Here is a 21,944-nt window from a genome sequence, read left to right as displayed (position 1 = left end):
GTATCACAGTCACCACAAAAATCAATACAGGCAGCAGCCAGTTCCCACATGGGATCAACACAAGTATCACAGTCATCACAAAATTCAATACAATTTTCTGGAGCGCTGGTCACAACTGCCTTGTTGAAGGGCCCATTCAGGTCGACGGCCTTTGTGGTCAGAACCATAGTCGTTGTCGGCGGCTTCTTCACTTTCCATCCTGTAAAATACTGTTACAGATACGACTTTGATGGTATGGTGGGCCGAGCGGGATGGCCGCCGTATCCGTACAAGTTACCCCGATTGCACCCGGGGTTGACTAATCGCGCTATGCTGGCTCAATAAGAAAAAGAAGACACCCGGCTGGATTACAATCACACAATACGACACCAGGGATACGGTTCTCAAAGGTTGTTATTACAATTGCGGAAGGTTTAGATTACAGGGACAAGAGGGAAACATAGGAAGGTGGGCACTTAAACACACTTATATTATCCCCGGACAGACGACAGGTAAACGCGGGACAAGGCTCACTCACACGGGGTTTGATGGCCAGGAAAGCGGGTAGCGATCGCTCCAGGTGCACCTGTGCTCAGGGCAGGATCACGTACGGTGGTGTCCAGAGATGCGTGAAGGTATCACAGCGCTTGTGGGTCGCGACTTTGGTCTCAAGCTGGGGAGGTCGCTCAGCGCTCGGGAGGGTGGCGTCTTTTCCTTCCAAGCTCGGGGCGCATCTCACGTCACATCCGGCGCGGGGCCGCGTATATCCGGCGGGGAGTGACACGCCCTCGGCTCGTTAGCGCCGCCCCAGATGGCATCGGCCCATGGCTTCTCATTGGGTGCGGGGGTTACCGGCTCCGCCCTTGACGAGGGGCCGACAGGGAGCCCCTTCGTGGTAACCCCGTGGAGCGCGTGGTCAATGGTGGCTAACCGAGCCGGAAGGAGGACGCCCACTCCCCATGCCGTCACCGCGCCGCCCCCCTCTTTTGTTGTTGTTGTTGTAGTTGGCGCTTCTTCATGGGGAAGAGATGCGGAGAGGTATGGGGAGGTCCTAAACTTCCTAACAGGTGCCATATAATCACATTCTGGTGCAACGAAGAGTCATAATTAATGGAAACAAGTCCTTAACTGACATAGATTAAGAATAACTAGCAAGATGTCCTATAATTGTCTACGTGTGGTGCGGGGGACCTGGGCACGACATTTAATGGGGGGATGAAGGGGAAGATCGGCTCTAATGGGTGTTGTTTACAGACAATGGGACTAGGGAATGGGGTAAGGGAGAGTTGGGGAGTATCGGAGAAAATAGGGGAATATTTACAAGCGGATATGGAGGCCAAATTCCATATTCGCAACATTGCACCCTTCTCTACCCTCGGGGCGTCCCGACCCGATAAATTTTTACCTACTTTAGTGTGGCACGCAATGTAGTTCCCTCTACTATTAACTCTACCCTGAGTGCGACAGTTTTACAGATATTCACAAATGAGTAAATATGTCCCCCTGCGACGTTGCACCCTTCTCCTCACAGAAACACACCCACAGGATAACCGAATCCGGAAAGAATTCTCAAACTAAACATACAGCCGGTAGGGAGCATTATTTACAAGACTACGCTGCTATTTACACTACGATCCAGGACCTGTTTTTGGAGGAACACATGCAGATGTTATGCATAGAGAGAGCGCGCTTGCCAACATCGATACACCAACCCACGAGTGCTCTGTGGCCGACGGCCTTTAATAACGTGCAGAGCACCCTTTCCGAGCATCAACAGCACCACCCCACCACCAATCGGTGCAGTCACCATTGTTCAATGAAATAAAAATAAATTCGACAACCCCTAACCCTGCAGGTGTCTCTTGCTCTTCTTGTGGTGCACTTGGTGGTAACTAAAAGTGGTTCACCTGTATGGCATAGGTGCCACGTTGACCCATAGGTCCATCCCCGGGTGGTGCTTGGCCGCAAACGAACTGCGGTCCATGGTGGGTGGCCACAAACATTGCGGTCCATATGGTGTATCGATCCAGGCAGCCAACAGCGAAAGTGCAGGCCCACAACTGCGTAGCCAGCACCTCTCTTTCCTCTCTCTCTACCCCAAAGCCAGATCCTCGGAGGTGGGAGACAAAAGAAGAAACAAGTGAGTAAGGTGGTAAGGGCGCAAAAGTGCACGCAATATAAGGTAATGCACACTGGGGGCACATGGGAACCAGGTGAGACAGGTACGTTCCTATCGTACGCCCCCCCCCCCCAGGTAACCTACATGGCCCCTCCCTTACCCCTTACTGTATCCACAAAACACAACACTACCCATAAACATCTACTTTACAAATCCACAAACATCCCTACTGTCTTCCCCGTTCCTCCCATATACCAAATTCGTCTTCTCTCCCTCCTAACCAATCAAATTTGCCATTTTCAACTCTCATCAAAATTTGCCATTTTCAACTCAACATCAAAATTTGCCATCACCAATTCATCATCAGTCCCTCCTAGGGAGGGAGAGATGGAATCACCCCAATGTCTCATCCACGTCGTGATGCGTCTCACAAATCCAACAGCAATTCTCATTTCCTGCACAAAACAAAGAAAACACAGGTGTGGAGTCATCATCATCACCACAGGTAAGTGGCTGCGTATGGTGCGACAGGTTCATCAATCCTAACTATTTCCTAAATGACTTTAACAACTTTACACTACCCGGGGTCTTTCTCCGGCCAAACCATTGGCCCTCTTACGCTATGGGTTCTAAAAACCAATTCCCATTGGCCAAACTGTGGTGCTCTTCAATTTGGGGTCTCACTCCCCCGATTCATCTCCCGGTGCCCTCGTACAATTTCTGGGCTGCGACGTGTACCTCTCCCAGTGGGCCTACCCACCTGCACACCTCCACCACTGCAGTTGCCTCCGAGCTTACCTGCTCCTTACCCTAACCTAACTACCAGGGGAAGGCCCTTTGGCTCTCTCCCCACTCGGTGCCCTCTCTGGCACTGGGCTACCCGATCCACACCCGGGATCCTCAGGCACCCACTCACAACTACCGGCTCCCAGAGCCCACCTGCGGCCTCACCTGGCCGACATCCTCACAGTGGTGGAGTGCCCAACCAACTACACACACTAACAGGCTACACGCCCAGCCATTTCCACAACACTAATGCACCCATTCACAACACCATTCTGCAACCGCACCACAAATGCCAATATCCAACCACAATTTACCTGCACCCTCTACCTAACACTTACACTACCCGCCCCGGGTGCTCGTGAAAGGGGTCCACTCTTCCCCCATCCACACCTTCGCACCATGCACACCACTCCGTACCACTCACTCCAACTCTCTCCACACACCTGTACCTGCACACCTGTGCTCTCACACCTGGTGCCACCTGCACCCTTCTCTCCCCAAGCGCATTCGCGCTGATCCACACACTCACTACTCATACACTACTCCACACACCTGTCCAGTTGCACACCTGTGCAATCACACCTGTTCAATCCTCACACACACAGCATCATCTCAGCTAACTACTCCCTTCTGAAACTTGCGCTTCCCAGTCGTCCCTTTAAACTATTGCGCTCCCACGTCATTATCATCCATACTAATCTACCTGCGTCCCCACTACAGGTATCAGTCACTAACTAAACTTAACGTTACCTAATGTCATCTTCGCTAGATCCCTACACACCATATCCTAACCCACCCGGGCTAGTTTTCACTGCCATACACCCCATAAGCTATTGCTCCTTTGCCCCCACCTGTGAGGGATGGTGGATTTGCCATCCCACCACATCGGGGGTCTCTCACTACCAATTTTGCTCGTCCAAATCCAACAAATTAAAAATTTGCCAATCATCTGCCAATCACTGTACCATTACCAATCATCACTCTGCCAATCCTTTGCCAATCATCAAATTTTGTTTTTCTCTAATTTTGGGTCCAAAACACTAACCTCATCACCCAGTCGACTCACTAATACCTCTCGGTGCGCCAATCCCTGTCCAAAGCCCGGCTTCGTAAAGCCAAGCAATGGATGCTGGTTGTTTTGTGCCAGCGGCTGGATGCGTCCGGCATTCGGGGCAGGGACGGGGGCTTACCCGGGCCGAGATCCCACGCACCACCTCGGCGTGGAGCCATCCAATGTCCCGATCTCGACCTGCCGGCACGTCTCAACAAAACGTGGTCGCCATAACGACCCTTCCTATCGGGCTGCAAGCTCCGCCTAGTGGAGCCTGGACGCGGCCGTTCAAAGCGAGGCCCGGCACGCACCGAGGGCCTGCTTCGGCTAAAAGTCGTTCTAAACTCTACCCCGTCTAACGTCGATGCTTCACCTGCATGCTTACATCCCGCAGCCCGTTCCTTGCTCACACATCCAGCCGTGCCCATGCTCCTCGTACCTTTCCTTACACACCCAGGTACACCCATTCCACTCACAGCCTTGGTCACACACCTGACCACCGAACACTTTGGCACACATTCGTTGCTCGCACACCTCACCAATACACCGCTTCGCGCCCCCTCCTCGGTCACCTCCTCTGTGACAATCACAGGTGTGCTCTCATTCGCACACCCAACCACGTGCCTCACCACCAACTCCAGCGTGCATTCCCACTCACGCTCTACCATTCCAGGTGTGCATCCTTCCATCCCAGGTGTACATCCTCGCTCACCTGTCACAACTAACTCACGCTCCATGTCACTCTCACTACTTTCACCTCCATTCCTGACAGCGCACTCACCCTTACTCTTGACAGCGCACTCTTTCCTCGTGCACCTGTCCGTCACACCCCTTTCTCGCGCACACTCTCCCGTTACACCCTCTGTAACACTCACCACAGGTGGACACTCTTCCTTACTTCTGACAGCGCACTCTTTCCTCATGCACCTGTCCGTCACACACCTTTCTCGCGCACACTCCTGCGCACACTCTCCCGTCACACCCTCTGTAACACTTACCACACCGCGCTTCCATGTGCTCCCTCGCACACGCGCTACGACCGACTCATTCTCGCCAACACCCTCACTCCTTGGCACGCACTTTTTCCTCACACACCCCAGAGTCGGACTTTCTTGCACACCTCCATTTTCGCACACCAGACCTGTCGCACACTTCACCAACGGCCTCTCACGAACACCCGGGTCTATCTCGACCCCCAAGCTTATTAAATCCCCTGGCGCATCATACGCACGACCATATTGGTCACCACTTACACCGGGTCCTCTTCCTCTTCGCTTCTCCTCCATCACCTGCGAATCCCTCATCCGGTTAATGAGCACATCATCACGATCCAAACACAGACTTTGGACCAATTCTTTTATCTCCTCTTTTATCTCTTTCTTATCCCCTCTCCGTCGCTTCTTAATTTCGCTCATCCCTTCTTCCACTTCTTCTAATTTGTGCTTCACCTCTTTTATTCCCCGGTACGTCTCCTCAAGCTCATCCTCTAAGGCTACCTTGACCGTTTCCAGGTGCGTCCTCACCTGCCGGTCCTTCGTCTCCATTACCTCTACCACCTCGTCCAACCTCGTTGTCAGTCCCTCACGTACCATCTGACATTCCCTCTTCGTCGCTACCAAGTCATCTTTTAGTTCTTTCTGTGTCGCCTTTAAACCTCCTAATACCGCAGTGTTCCTTTGAACCTGCTCCACTAACTCCGTCTGTCCCACCGTCAGCTGCTCCACCTCCTGCGTCAGGTCCTCTATGCCCCCTTGTAACTTTACAGTCCCCTTTCTCACCTCCTTTTCCATGTGCTCCTCACAGTGCCTCACCTCCTCGCGCACTCCTCCGACCTCCTCACTCACTCCTCTTCTGATCTCCTCTCCCATCACTTGCATCTCCTGCCCAGATGCCACCCTCATCTGCTCCATTTCCTCCCTGTGAGCATCCAGTTTGGTTTCTACCCCCATTCTGACCCCCTCTATCTGCTGCTCCATTTGTTTAACTTCCCTTTCCGCTTGGTCCCTCATGTCCCTCAATTTGCCTTCCATACTGTTTTCTAACCCCTCTAACCCTTTTTGCATCCCTTCCATTTGATTCTCTTGAGCGGCCATTCTGTTTTCTACCCCCGTTAACCCCTCCTGTATTTCCCCTAATCTATCGTCTAATTTCCCAAATTTCATGTCTAATCCCTTAAAATTATTGTCTAATCCCTTAAAATTATTGTCTAATCCCTCACTGGTACCCCTCGCTTCGTCCCTCATTACCCCCATTTGCTCACTCTGAGCCCTCGCTTCGTCCCTCATTACCCCCAATTGCTCACTCCGAGCCCTCGCTTCGTCCCTCATTACCCCCATTTGGCCCTCTAATCGCCCACTATCAACCCTCATTTGGCCCTCCATCCTATCCATTTTTGCATTCAGTTGGGTCAAGAATAATCTGAGGTCAAACCCGGTTTGCCCAGCGTCCCCAGCCGCCACCGCAGGCTCGCCCTCCGCGGCGCCGCTATTTTGGGACCCTTCAACCACGTGAGCGAGCGCGCCATTTTGCGCGCCCGCTACTTCGTGCGTGACGGCGCTATTTTGCGAACCTGCCGCCCTCACTGCTTCGCTCTCCTCATGTCCCTCAATTTGGTCCTGGACCGACCCTGCTTCACTCTCCCCTACCGGACCCCAGCCGTCTTGATCCGCCATAGCGCGACTTGCAAAACTCGGTTTTTATTTTTTTTATTTTCGTAAAACAAATTGAAATTTCGCCGTTATAATTTCGCGCGGGAAACGCGCTCCGAATCGATTTTCCCTCCCAAAATTTGGGCCTAACTAATTTAGTCCCGGGTTCGAATTCCACTCCTCGACACCAATTGTTACAGATACGACTTTGATGGTATGGTGGGCCGAGCGGGATGGCCGCCGTATCCGTACAAGTTACCCCGATTGCACCCGGGGTTGACTAATCGCGCTATGCTGGCTCAATAAGAAAAAGAAGACACCCGGCTGGATTACAATCACACAATACGACACCAGGGATACGGTTCTCAAAGGTTGTTATTACAATTGCGGAAGGTTTAGATTACAGGGACAAGAGGGAAACATAGGAAGGTGGGCACTTAAACACACTTATATTATCCCCGGACAGACGACAGGTAAACGCGGGACAAGGCTCACTCACACGGGGTTTGATGGCCAGGAAAGCGGGTAGCGATCGCTCCAGGTGCACCTGTGCTCAGGGCAGGATCACGTACGGTGGTGTCCAGAGATGCGTGAAGGTATCACAGCGCTTGTGGGTCGCGACTTTGGTCTCAAGCTGGGGAGGTCGCTCAGCGCTCGGGAGGGTGGCGTCTTTTCCTTCCAAGCTCGGGGCGCATCTCACGTCACATCCGGCGCGGGGCCGCGTATATCCGGCGGGGAGTGACACGCCCTCGGCTCGTTAGCGCCGCCCCAGATGGCATCGGCCCATGGCTTCTCATTGGGTGCGGGGGTTACCGGCTCCGCCCTTGACGAGGGGCCGACAGGGAGCCCCTTCGTGGTAACCCCGTGGAGCGCGTGGTCAATGGTGGCTAACCGAGCCGGAAGGAGGACGCCCACTCCCCATGCCGTCACCGCGCCGCCCCCCTCTTTTGTTGTTGTTGTTGTAGTTGGCGCTTCTTCATGGGGAAGAGATGCGGAGAGGTATGGGGAGGTCCTAAACTTCCTAACAGGTGCCATATAATCACATTCTGGTGCAACGAAGAGTCATAATTAATGGAAACAAGTCCTTAACTGACATAGATTAAGAATAACTAGCAAGATGTCCTATAATTGTCTACGTGTGGTGCGGGGGACCTGGGCACGACATTTAATGGGGGGATGAAGGGGAAGATCGGCTCTAATGGGTGTTGTTTACAGACAATGGGACTAGGGAATGGGGTAAGGGAGAGTTGGGGAGTATCGGAGAAAATAGGGGAATATTTACAAGCGGATATGGAGGCCAAATTCCATATTCGCAACAATACTTTCTTACACACACCATGGTCAAATTCCTAGCCCCCCGTCCCACCAATTGGCATTTAGTTACCTTATCTCTCAGATGGTTGGCTTATTCATAGCCGCATTTCCTGTGTCGTGTCTGGAAATTCAAATGCCATATTTAGTTTCACCAATTTCCGAAAATACCTTCCTTTTAATCATCTTCCCTACATCTAATAATACATGATTTACCAAATTTACCTTGGGAAAAATGGATCCCAGATAACAAGTCCCTCCCCACTGGTCGGGTAAGTATGGATATGCTTTATTTCCGCAAATAAACATTACTCCATGGGGTGGGATAAGGGCCGAGGCCATGCATTTACCGATCTCAACGCGGGTGGCGCTTGGTGTTCCCCAAGATATGGTTAGCTTGGTTACGTTATGCTGGGCTTGGTCATCTATGGTTATTACAAGGGGGCCTCCCTTTTCTCTCCCTCTGGTATCGGATGGCAGGGTATGGGTACATTCCGAGGTTCCCATCTGAACGTGTCCCTTTCCTATAAGACACACCCGTCCCTTTTGCTCTGTCACCCAGACTGGATCAGGTGGTTTGTCTAACAAAGCCTGCTTAATGGGTGGGGTATATCGAAACTCCCGGGAACACACTGCTGGGGATTTTGGGCCTATCAGTTCCAAGGTTGTGGTCAGACATGGGGTACGCAAGGGTCCTGAGCACATATCTCGTAGGGACAGGGGCAGCACTACCATTTCTATCCCTGTCGTACTGGTGTGGGGAAAATGCATGCACATCCAACAACGTGATCGGTTCTGTACCTTCGCCATTGCACGGGTAACTGTCCAATACGTATTTTCCTTTGGCTTTTTCCTGCTTTCGATCCGTCGGTGCGGAATTAATATGTGTGAGATGCATGGTGGCCTATAATCGTAGGGGGAGGTCATGAATTTACATTGTAGTAATAGAGTAGTGCCTCTGTTCAGTAATACATGCGTGGTTAAATTGTTCGAGTCCTTTCCCCATTTGTAACCTGGCCTGGCCATGTTTACTATTGGTGCGCTGCCTTGTCGTGGCGCTTGCTTCAGACGACTGAGGGCAGCAAAACCTGTCTTCCTTCCATGTGAGTCTGTGTACAACGCACTCCACATTATCCGTGTCCATACGTCTTCCTTTACATGGCAGCAGGGTATATTTATCCTCTGACCCCAGATAACTCTCTGCCGGTAGACCTTAACGGTTTGGTCGCCATATGCATATGTCTCCGTGTTCGCCCATGCCCTCATGTCCCCAGTGCTGGCAAAGCAGTATATTAAACTAAGTGTGATTGCCACCCCTAACAGGCGGTGGTGCAGCATCCTCGATCTGTGGTGGTGCGTTTGAGGTGTCTGTGTTTGTGGGTATGGCCAACTTACAATGTGTGGCATGTACCCAGGACGACTTGCCCTCACAAAACACCGCTGTTGGTGTGATCAGAAGAACTTGGTATGGCCCCGTCCACCTTGGTTCGAGCGCAGTCTTACGGGTGAAATGCTTCACCAGCACGTAATCTCCTGCCTCGAAGGTGTGGATAGGCTTGCTTGCTGGCTCCGGCAGGGCCTCCCGAACGCGTTCATGTATGCTGCGTGCCACATGGGACAAACCTATGCAAAACTTTAGAAGCATGTCATCCATGATAGGTAATTCAAGGGCTGCCATATCCACTGGCGCCGATACCGGCAAACTCATGGGCCGACCCATTAATATCTCGTGTGGAGAGAGACCAGTGGTGCGCCCTGGAGTGGAGCGCACGCTCATTAACGCTAGCGGAAGGGCCTCCGGCCACTTGAGGCCTGTCTCGTCGCAAATCTTTGCCAACTTACCTTTCAGTGTGCCATTCGTTCGTTCTACAAGTCCCGCCGATTGCGGGCAGTAAACACAGTGGAACGACTGTATCACTCCCAAGGCCTTTAACACGGCTTTAATGACGTCACCTGTGAAGTGCCCGCCCTGATCGGATGACACTTTCTGCGGGACACCGAATCGACATATAAAGTGCCGCAAAAGGCACTTGGCCACCGTTATAGCGTCAGCCCTGACGCATGGGTAGGCCTCCACCCACTTGGTGAACATGTCCACCACTACCAATACATGCTTAAAGGACATACAAGGCGGTAAATTGAAAAAATCGAACTGGATATGACAGAACGGCCCGACGGGAGCCGGGTGACCCACGTTGTGGCGGCGTCTGGGGGGTGCCCCCCTATTATGCCGTTGACATATAGCGCACGAGCGACAGACCATGGTAACCACAGTCGAAAGGCCTGGTGCTGCCCAGGTGGAAGTGACCTGCCTCATCACCCCCCTATGGCACACATGGCCATTTTGATGCGCCATGCGTGCCAACCATGGTAATAAAGCTCGCGGTGCCACGGGTTTGTCATTAATCGTCCACATTTGTCCTTCTGCGGGGCGCTGAGCTCCCAATTTAATCCAATCTTAATGTTCTACGTTTGAGGCCGCGGCTTGTAATTGTATTACATCGAACTCTGTAGGTGCGGATGTCGGAACGTCTGTCTGGGCAGTCGCTTTAGCGCCCTGTTTGCGCGTAACTACTGGCATATTATACCCAACTTGTTGGTTTGCCGCTAGTGCTGCTGCTTCGTCGGCTCGGGCGTTTCCACGGGCCACAGCGTCGTCTGTACGCTGGTGACCTCGGCATTTAACTACAGCTATTTCACGTGGAAGCATAATACTATGAAGCAGATTTCGCACTAAGTCCCCATTTTTAATGAGTGCTCCCGCTGAAGTGAGGAACCCTCTCATTTTCCATATGGCCCCTTTGTCGTGGACCACTCCGTGTGCGTATGCCGAGTCTGTATAAATTGTCACTGCTTTTTCCTCGCTTACTTCGCACGCTCTCGTGAGTGCGTACAGTTCAGCTTGTTGTGCTGACCAGGTGGGCGGGAGGCGGCCGCTTTCGACCGTCTCCGTATCCGAGCATACTGCGTACCCAGATAACAGGGATCCGTCCCAAGCCCGTTTGGCTGAACCATCGACGTAATAGGTATGATCGGCTTCCTGTAGCGGAGTGTCCTGTAAGTCAGGCCTTACCGTTGATATTAATTGGACCACGTCCGTGCAAACGTGCGGGATTCCCTCCTCCTTTGTTGGCAAAAGTGTCGCTGGGTTAAGAATGGTACACCGCATCACCGTCACGTTGGGTGCCATAATTAATGCCGTTTCGTATTGCATCAGTCGAGTGGCTGTGAGATGCTGTGTGTTTCGCTGTTGTAGTAGTGTATGGACGCAATGCGGTACCTGTAAAAGGACCGGATGTCCCATAACTATGTCGGCCGTCCGCTCAACTGCGTATCGGGCAGCCGCCACGGCTTGTAAACACAGCGGAAAGCCTTGTTCTACCGCATCAAGCTTTTTGCTGAAATAGGCTACCGGACGTTCCCTATCTCCATGAGTCTGAGTTAACACGGATTGTGCGAATCCCCCTACTGCATGGGTGAAAAGTGTGAAGGCCTTTTTATAATCGGGAAGGCCCAAGGTTGGCCCAATCTTCTTCATTTTGCTCTATCACCTCCCTTTGAGCAATAATTTAATTGATGTGATTCCCACATACCTGGTGGAGTTCTGTTCACCTCGTCTGCAGAGCCGTGATCCAATCTTCACCAGCCCCCAATCACCTTCTTATCACAAAACAACAGTCCATAACTAACCACTTTTCTTTATTTCTTGTCTTTTCCATCAACTTTTATAACCTTTTCCTCCACTTTCTCATCAATTCCTGCAGTCACCTGTCATTGACAAGTAATCCATCTGATTCGACTTTCCAATTTAATCATCTTTGCACTTTCCATGACCTTCTTCACACTTCCTTTTAAACCTTTTCTTCAGACACAACCCACATGAGTTATGAATACAATTTCCCCTTTCAGGCACGTGTCTAGTCACTCACAAAGTGTCCATAAGACAACGTCATTATATTTCACAGAACTCCACCACTCTATTAAATCCTAAACATGCCCAATGGGCAATCCACGGAAAAATCAAAGCATTTTCAGTCCCCCTTTTCTCATACACTAGCCAATGTAAGTCAGCCAAACATAAATAAAGAGGTTCCAGCGAGTTGTGACCTCCATAACTCTAAACAACTCCGCTGGCACCTTTTAAAACAAACTTTCCCAGTCACTTACTAAAATAAAGTGCAGCTCTTGTCCGTAGATATACGTTAACCAAGGTTACATGAGACTTGACAACAATATTCCTGCCCCGTGGAGCAAGGCATCAGAGACAACTCCCCTCTCCACCTGAACTTATCCCAGGTAGAATTTAGCTACCTACAGAGAAAGTACCTGCACAACACATTTACAAACCAATTCGTCCCCTCGTATTAGGGGACGTCACAAATGTTCCACCACAATTCACAGCAGGTGACCACCCACCTGCCTTCTGTCGAAGTCCAGTTCAATTTCCATTCACAGATAGACAGACAGACAGATAAACAGACCGGGTGAAACCATAACCATCCATCCTTCCGATTGGACTCATGTCAGCATCACATGTCATTCTTGCCTTCATTCAACGCATTCTGCCATCCCAAGTCGGCCAAATACAAGCCCCGGCCATGCCGTTGAATAAACACCCAGTCGGTTGACAGCCTATCATTTTTGACTTTCACTCCCATTCTCCCTTACTACATTTGGAGAGCCGTTAATGTGGGGATGTAATTGAACACTTGTTTTAAAGCCCTGTCTACACATGCTCTCCATAACATACTCATTATTCCCTGCCAATTTTACTCATCCGGATTGCCCAACGCCCGTAGGCAATTTGGGGAACCCCTTGTCAATCCATGACACACATCAATGACACACACACAATAAACACAAATACACGCTGCAATGACAGATCATTCATTCCCTTATACACAAATACCTGTGCTCACTCCAACACATCCAGTGCGTAGCTTAACTTAAAATACTCATCGTCCTACCTTTCTTGGGCTAGTCCCTCCTGGTAGTCCTAAGATCGGGTCGCCCCCCGATCCCTAACCTTAAACGCAGTTCTCACGCCGGAGTAACTTAACACCTATTATCTATCACCCACATATGGGTCTACCTGCTTCCCACGCAGGAAGCTTACCTGAGGGATATCCCTCCTTATCTCGGGCGCCCTGTATAATCGATTCATTACCCACTGCTGCTCTGGTTTAAACTAAATATGGTTCGGAATGCAAGCCAGGTGGTACAGCCGACAGAGGTCCACACGTCCAAAGCAAGGCAGGAGGCTTCAATTTCGATGTGCAAAAATTGCTTACCCAAATTAGGTGCCGGCAGGCCTCCTTCCCGACCTGGAACGTGAGGATCCACCTCGTCTGCACACTTGGATGACCCCACTCCTGGTACCAAAATTGTCGGTCGAAGACCTCATGGGAAGGAAGAAGAAGAAGAATCAGAGCAACAATGTTTAATGGGATCGATTACAAACACACAGTGTGGAGCGAGGCTCAAGAATGCACCGCCTAACACGCAGCGGGCAATTCCTCAAGACACTCGCTGAAAAATGAGCAAAAAGGCATTTCATTTATAGCAAAATATCAGACAAGAATCTGCGCTAAAGACATAGCAAAACCTGGGCCATAACGACAACACCTCCCATTGTCCCTTCCTACAGAAGGCCAAACTTAGACAAACAGATGTAAGCATTGGATGGGCTGAGCTTTTTTGGCTCTTTATCTAAACATATCAGACCCGAGCGCAGGTCGAAGAAAATATTCTCATACACTAGGCTAAATGGTAGATGAATGATTGGATACACGTGCTGAATACAATAACAATCGAAGATATGTAATGTCTATATTTCTCCCGAGGTTGGTTACGTCTTTGATTTTAGGAGACATACTAGAAACTACAAAGATATATAATTAATTATTCCCTTCGTGAAGGAGGCGTTTAGCGACATGTTTTCCCTGTACGTGGGTCGCGAGCATATTATCTACTGTTTGGCACATACATTCAAGGACTTGCTTACTGGGCTAAGGATCCACCCTGCACGTCGAGCCTCGAAACCACATTTTGTCCACTCACCTCTGCCTGCAGCTGAGTTCAAATCAGTTTTTCAGAAGCACGATATATAATTTCAGATGTTATACTCAATTGAGTCATGGGGTTTAAACCCTAATGGCTGATATATATATATATATATATATATATATATATATATATATATATATATATATATATATATATATATATATATATATATATATATACAGTGGTACCTCGGCTTACGAGTTTAATCCGTTCCGTGACGGAGCTCGTAAGCCAAATCGCTCGTAAGTCAAAGCAAATTTTCCCATTCAAATGCATTGAAATGCTATTAATCCGTTCCAGCCTCAAAAAAAAAACACCAATTTTTTTTGTTAGGTGCTTTTAAATAACAAAAATGTACTTTATAAATAACAAATAATGTATAAACAAGCACGACCTCGTATATACTGTACATAATACAAGAGAATGTAAAGAAATAAACTGGTTTTATTAAGCAGAGGAGAAGAGCATGCCAGGTGAGGTGTGCGTGTTGTCGACTTGGCGAGGCAGTACGATCGTACTCCTTCTACGATATGTACGATTTTGAAGCAGAAGGAGTCCATAAAGGCTATAACGCCAGCCAAGGGCGTTACGATTATTTCAAAGCTCCGGACCTCTATCCATGAAGATATGGAGAAGTTGTTGTTTGTGTGGTTGAAGGAGAAGCAGCTCGCAGGAGATACCGTGACCGAGAGCATCATGTGTTTGAAAAGATTGAAACTCGGATATCGAGCACGGACCACGAGGTGTTTTTTCTTTTTTCTTAATCTCGGTTTCAGTGAACTTTTGCTCTGTGCTCACGTGTACTGTACCTGTACCTGTAATGGTACGTCAGAGGATGGCACCTGTTGTCATCATATTAAGTGCAAGATGTTCTGCATCGTAAGTTGGTACACCGTGGTCTTTCGGCGGTGTTTAAGCCGGCCGTCTTGGCTTCTGTCACCATTGGCATTGAGTCTTTCGATGTAGGTAGGTCGTTGTGTGCCGGTGCCTTGGCCGAATTCCTTCATTGCTGCATTGTTAGCTCACCTGGTTTTTTATACCACATCTTTGGTTATCGGACCAGCGAATGACGTCATCTCCTCCAAAGTATGGCTTATTCTCACTTGTCTTGGACGATCTTCTACTTCTAGCCTTCCACCGTGCATTTGGTGTCCACTGTACTTACTGTACAGTGCCTGGTAAAATTGATGTAATGGGTTTTTGACCGTCAACGCCATGAACCGTCATGAACCGTCATGAACCGTCAACCGCCATGAACCGCCATGAACCGTCAACGCCATGAACCGCTAACACTCAAAAGCCCATTTATCGCGCCTTATAAAGCAAAACGCAAACCGAAAGCCATGCCTCTCAAGCGAGGCGTGCTTCCGTGGTCACGTGATCCACAGGTGTAGCTCATTATACCCGCACGCGCGACACGCTTTGGCGGTCACGTGACCAGCCACTCTGGAGGCGGGGATCCCCGCCGATGACGTCACCGGCTGGAGCAAGGAGATTCCTCGCTCATGTATTTCGACGATTGCGTGTTTTATATCCAAGCAGAGATGCTTTCACGGCAAGATAACCGCGTGACCGGAACCGGAAGCCACAACCGGAAAATTCAAAAAAATAAATTTTTTGAGCTCGTACATCGGATCTCGGCTCGTATCCCAAAGCAACAAACCGCCCGAGCGACGGCTCGTATCCCGAAAAACTCGTACGTTGGGGCACTCGTAAGCCGAGGTACCACTGTATATATATATATATATATATATATATATATATATATATATATATATATATATATATATATATATATATATATATATATATATATATATTGTTGTGGATATGAGGATTGTATTTTTTTATTGTGTGTTTTATTAATATTGCTTGATTCTGGACCCTCCTGCCTCCAGTGTTGTGTAAAGGTCAAAGGGCGTCCCATAATTAGTCCATAAAGCATACACGTCAGCCAATCATAGATTTCCCCCTGGTTGATAGTTATATCTTTATTATGTGTATTAGGGTAAGGCCTTGTCTCCCATTAAGATGACACTCCATTGCACCAAGTGAAATAGAGTAGATTTCTTTCACACACCCCTTTCATCATTGCCAAGCCTCGATTGCCAATTACATCCCCTCCAAAACCACCATTGAACATGTGCTCGGGTCGGGGAAGAAGGGCGTGCCCGCCCGTCGTCATCAAGGGCGGAGCCAGAGGGTCGCGCGACCAACCAGGGCCGAGGTGAGCACACCGATGGGCGTGTCCTAAAGGCCGGCGGCTTGATCGCCGGAGGCGTTATAAAAGCGCGCGCAAGGTACTGCGGAAGATCATCCAGGGAAGCACAACGCCTGCTATTCGTTGCCTTGCTCGCCAAAGTTGGACCAAGCAAGAGAGTTGGGCAAGAAGCAAGCACGTTGTTCAGTTGTGTGGTTGAGTCAGACGAGTCCTGGCAAAGCGCGCGACGTCCACCGCAGCAGCAGCAGACACAGCAGCAGCAGCAGCGGCCACAGCAGCAACAACAGCAGCTTGGGGCCTTGACGGCAGTTTTGAGGAAACGGCACCGCCGATCGTGCTGCAGTACCGGTGGACCTTCCTCTCCCTCCAGCCATCCACCTCCCGCCAGTCCTATCATCATTCCCCGCGTGTCTGTCCTTGTTTGTTCTGTCCATGGGTTAATTAAGACTGCATAGATAAGCTAGCGATTTTCACTGTGTCCTTCTGGTCCGTCCCTCTGTCTATTTTATTTTATTATCCTTCCTTCTCCTTGGTTTTTTTGAGCCTGTAAATAGTAAATAAATTATATTCGTATTTCCAACCTTTTTGTCTTCTTCTTCTTCACATCCGTGTCACCTTAGTCTTTTCCCTATTGAATATCTGTGGCGCGATCCGGCCAACGTTCAGGAATCGGGTTAGTCAGGGTAACTGTACGGCCGCGGTGCCATCCGCTCGGCAAACCAACATCCTTATCCGCGGTCCGTAACAATATGTTTGTATATATGCATGCCATGATATTCGTATTGTTGCGGTTTTGGGAAATCGCTACGAAGGAATGGCAACCACCATACAGGTCCCTTAGAATAGTTATTTCATAGCAGAACATTATCTTAGTCCCTTCTTCTTATTTTGGTTAGTATGTCATTATGCATTGGGGAGGGAAAGACAGGCCCTCCACTCATAAGGGATAGTTAGCCAGGCAGATGCACAAATATTGTATCCACAGATATTGATTCAAAGTCTTCAAGGACAGAAAACAGGCCAAAGGCCTCAAGGGTGGATGCCAGCAACAACATTTTGTGGACAGGGAACTTTTGAAATGCACCGGGTAAAAGTCCCTTTGAGAGGGCTTGTGGAGGCAGGGGAAGCGAGACTCCACCAATCAGTAGCCCGGAAAACACCCTCAAACAGCCCCACCCTCCGGAGGGGCTGGTTAGAAAGGTGCAGATATAATATATTAGAAAGGTGCCTCAAACAGCCCCACCCTCGGGAAGGACTTTGTTTGCTCTGCACGCTTTTCTTTTCTTTTTTTCGCTCTCTGTGCACGTGACCTGTCGGCCGGTCTCTCTCTGCTCAATCTCACTGCACGTGTGCACGACGGACTCTTTCTGCATGAGGCCACGACTTGATTCTCTCTCTGCTGCCTTGGACTTTGTTCTCTCTGCACGTGCCTGCTCTTTGCCTGCCGGTTGCACTCTGCAGACACTCTGCAAGTGTTCATCGGACTCTCTGCATGTGGTCATCGGAGACTCTGCACGTGTTCATCGGACTCTCTGCACACTCTGCATGTGTGCATGACTTCGACTCTCTGCACGTGCCTGCTTGCCTGCCCGTGTTCATGCTGGGACTGCCCCTTTTCGTGCTGGGACTGCCCCTTCGTGTTTGTGCTGAGACTCCCTGTCCGTGTTCGAGCTGGTGACTCCTCTCCGTGCCCGTGCTGGGGACTGCCCTTTGCCGGCGTGGTGCTGGTTGGTGAATCAAGACAACAAGGTCCTGGTAACATCGTAACCATTTTGCATCGGCACCCTTGTTGTGTTTATTCGTAGTGATCGTCATAAGGCATAGATTAAGCTAAGTTTCTGCCTCTTGTCCTTTTTTCTTTCCTATCGATAAGTTGCACTGTACATATTTGTGAATAAATTGAATCGTTAAACGTTTCCTTTCCAACTGTCCGTGAATGTCCTTTTTCATTGGTCCGCCACAAAAAAGTTTTTAAAAAAATTGCCCGACTGTAACAGCATATATGATGTGCTTCATTTAAGGTACTTGATGCTATGTATGTCGTGGTGTACTGCAACCACGTCACAGCCAGGGGTGCCGCCAGGGATTTTGGGCCCCATGAAAAGATGTCACAATGGGCCCCTATGAAGCACGTGCGCACATTTTTACCTAATGTTCTCATAATTTTTAGGGCCCCTGTCAGTGCAGGGCCCTTGGAATCATCCTAACTTTTCCCCCCCTTACGGCACCCCTGGTCACAGCACACACTTTTGTGCATTGTACCGCATGCGGAGCGATGTTTATGTTCGTCAGAAGGAATTTCAAGAGTGAATGAAAACAATAATTCTTTACACCATTCCACAAGAGCCAATCAGATTATTTTGAATGAGAAATCACAATTGATGTCTCGAGTGAATAGTCTATCCCAATATAGTTGTGCACACGTTATTTTGCCAGTGTTGCATGAATCATGTTGATTCTCTTTTAAACTGAGGAAGTCCTGATGATTTGGAAGTGCCAGTACTTGCGATCTGGTTAAGATGGTGGGGAGTGTCTACAAGCGAAATAAAGTCTGAATTGGAGAGGAGGTGTTGGTGAACGGGCATCAGCTTTTTATCTCTGCAGCCGTACCTTCATGTGCCTGTTGGTATGTTCGGACAAAGTCGCAGCGTGCCAGCTATGATTTGACTATTGATTAATTAATCATTTTTCTTCAGCACTGCTTTGCACAGGACCTTTGGAACAGCCATGGAGGACAGTACGAAATGTGTCAAATGTTACAATAGTTGCATGAAAGAACGCATAATGTACTCATCCACAGATATTGATTGGTATTGGTCCAACAGATATTGGTCCAACAACCCTTTACTGCATCGGAACAATTGTTATTACATTAAATGATGTTTCGCAAAATTTAAAAAAACAATTTGCTTTCATAATCTTGCTGAAGCCACTGACGTTTGTATCAGTACGCAGTAGTATACTTCGTTTCTTCCGCTCATAAATATGTCTTTGTCATTTTGCAGTGGTGTCTCGGTGTCCAAACGAACAGCGAGGTCAAAACTGAAGAGTGCGTGGAGGAGGTAGAACAAGACCAGTTTGTGAATCCTGTGCAGCAGCGGCCGCATTACTTTGCATCAGCTACAAATCCAAAGCTCAGAGCCGGTCAAGCGGGTTGGAATGTAACGCGGACCCAAACTCGAGCGACATGGAGCGGCCGCATGCCGAGCAGCATGCTGAACCGACAGCGTGAGCAACAACGCATCGAGAGGGAAAACCTGGTGAGGTTATGCAGTGTGCGGAACCTATTTCCTCCCATATGTTATGACGAAAGCACAAATTCTGTTTATCTGCAATGGCACGGATTTTGGACTGTGGTTTTGTACATTCAAATATTAACACGAGTACACTGCGTGTCTTTAGACGAGCTGTCGGAGAATAAAAAACAAAGATTTAAGGTGTTGTTAATCTGCACGACGTTGTTAATTCGAGATTTTTTTTGATTTTTTTTTTTACAACCTGTGCATGTTCTAGTAATGGCAAGCTGGTCCTGCAAGATGGCAGGGTGCGACATGAGTCTTAAAAATTGTCACAAACGATACACAGCCAGCACTCTTGGTGTCCGTTGACCATTATACATATGATCATTGTATAACAAAAAAAAAAAAAAAAAAAACACCTTTAGAGGCCATTTTTCCCCGCAAGCGGGGGTTGGCCTTTTTCGGGAACTGTGGTTGTTGTTGTTTTTCGGTCCCCTTTTTGAAGCAATGTTTTACGGCCGGATGCCCTTCCTGACGCCAACCCTTTTTGCCGCCTTTAACGACAAGCAGGGAATTACCAGTGAACTGGTACTCAATTTGCCGACCTCGGAAGGATGACAGGCTGAGTCAACCCCCCTGGCGTTAATTCAGCGATTGACCGGGATTCGAACCCAGGATCCTTGGATCCTAAGCCGGCACCCTAGCCGCTAGCCCAACACCAGGGATTTAAATCATTCATATGATCATTGATCACAATGATCAATGGGTTGGAATGATCATATTGGAATATTTGTTGGAATAAATAAATAAATAAAAATAAATAAATTTAAATAAATAAATAAATAAAATAAATAAATAAATAAAAATAAAATAAATAAATAAATAAAAAATAAATAAATAAATCATATTGGAATAAATCATTCATATGATCATAATCACACATATGATCATTGTATATGGGATTTAAATCCATGGTTACAGCATCATGTGACATGTGCAGCTGGAAATTTTATCACTAATTGAGTGAATGCAGTACTGACTAACGGAGTTGTGACAGTTGGGGTTCATTTAGCTTTTACACAGTTTAGCCTTGGAGCAACATGCATCCTGCCCCAGCCAAACGGTGTAATGATGAGGAAAGTTAATTTTTAAAAACAATAAAACCTATAAGCAGGTGTAAAAAAAATTCCTCTGCATCCTTCCTCCCCTGTCATCATCCATTCAGGCTTTACTTCGCAGGCTGGAAGCCGTCAAGGCCACACCTTGCGTACAACGCAGGAAGCACCTGGAAGACTATGCACGGTTGAATGGTAAACTCACTTGATTTCCATCAACCATAGGCCCCATAGGATTCTGTTAAACTGTACGGTTCGAACGCGTTCAGTGTTAGTTAACCTGTTGTTCCTTTCCTCGTTTCTGCTTCCTACCACCCTCCATCATTTCTGTAATGCTAATCAGGAACGAGTCAGCGCCAGGTGTGTAACAACGTGGGGTGGAGAAAGACCATTCTTCACATGCAAACCCATCAAACTAGCAGGAACCTGGACTTGCGGCCCCCATGGGATACTCGCTGGTGACGTGCTTGCTTTTACCACCGAGTCTAAAACGGTTCTTGTTTCCTCTCAAACCTCCTACCTCAACCCTCTTACGAATCTCTTGCAAGATGTGCATTTGGTGAAATTGGCTCCTTTTATCTTTCCTTGGTGCTACCGTTCCACAAAAAGCACATAGGGATGAACCCCCGCCAGCTCGAGGGTTGCTCACAGGTTGTGATGGACCTGCTAGGAGAAATCGGCATGCCAGAATTACCTTTCCAATGTAACGAAACCTGCTTTTAAATTTTTATTTTATTATCATTCGAGTTGTTTTACATGTTGCAATTCTGGTTAAAATATGTTAATAAATACAAGGCTATCGTTACTTTTCTGTTTTATTGGTTTTTCTTTTTTCCATGTGGAAAGTTGGATTCAGGTCGCAAAGCAACTGACTTGTTGCAAAGCAAGGCCCTCGATTGAGAAAGTTTCAAGTTACCATAAAACCATCTACAGTGTTGAAAGACAAAACAGGAAGACTTGCTGAACAGGTGACCTGAGAATACCTTTACTTGTTCCTTCCTTTACTGGTTGATTAGGGTATAAAGGAAGGTGACGATGTCAAATGGGAAGGTTTGCAGTATACGCTGTATCCAACAGCTGCAAGCCGACACCAAAGCACATTGGGCTAGGCCGTGCCGTGCTTCAGGTTACGTGACTGGAAGCCTTGCTGAATGTACTACATACTGCCAGTCGTACCATTGGGATTGACAGTGCTCGGACAATAGACACCAACATAGCTCATACTATTCTTGATAAGTTCACCAAGAATGGTTATGTATATGTATCGGACAACATTGCACATAACCAAATTATCCATTGCTCCTGCAATAACATCAATGTTCTCTGGAAGCATTTCAAACCATTGATCATGTTGGGACGTGGACAAACATAATCACCTCCCCTCGATGTTGAAAGCAATCGATGCCAAA

General features: G+C 48.5%; 1 protein-coding gene across 4 annotated transcripts in view; it reads left to right on the top strand.

Moving 5' to 3' along the window:
• The window catches only part of CFAP97 (cilia and flagella associated protein 97), a 66,194-nt gene extending 44,854 nt beyond the window's left edge, over nucleotides 1-21,340 (top strand). For all 4 annotated transcript variants that reach the window (XM_078768428.1, XM_068135702.2, XM_068135703.2 and 1 more), the window contains exons 3-5: nucleotides 19,187-19,441; nucleotides 20,646-20,730; nucleotides 20,879-21,340. In XM_078768428.1, coding sequence (XP_078624554.1) covers nucleotides 19,187-19,441; nucleotides 20,646-20,730; nucleotides 20,879-20,997 — 459 coding nt within the window. In that variant the 3' untranslated portion in view covers nucleotides 20,998-21,340. The remainder of the gene's footprint in view (nucleotides 1-19,186; nucleotides 19,442-20,645; nucleotides 20,731-20,878) is intronic.
• The last annotated feature ends 604 nt before the right edge of the window (nucleotides 21,341-21,944 follow it).

Source organism: Myxine glutinosa, chromosome 14 (assembly GCF_964187855.1).
Source record: "Myxine glutinosa chromosome 14, kmMyxGlut1.1, whole genome shotgun sequence".
Classification (NCBI taxonomy): domain Eukaryota; kingdom Metazoa; phylum Chordata; class Myxini; order Myxiniformes; family Myxinidae; genus Myxine; species Myxine glutinosa.
The sequence above is the reverse complement of the archived record's forward strand: the minus strand, read 5'-3'. Positions and strand labels throughout refer to the sequence as shown.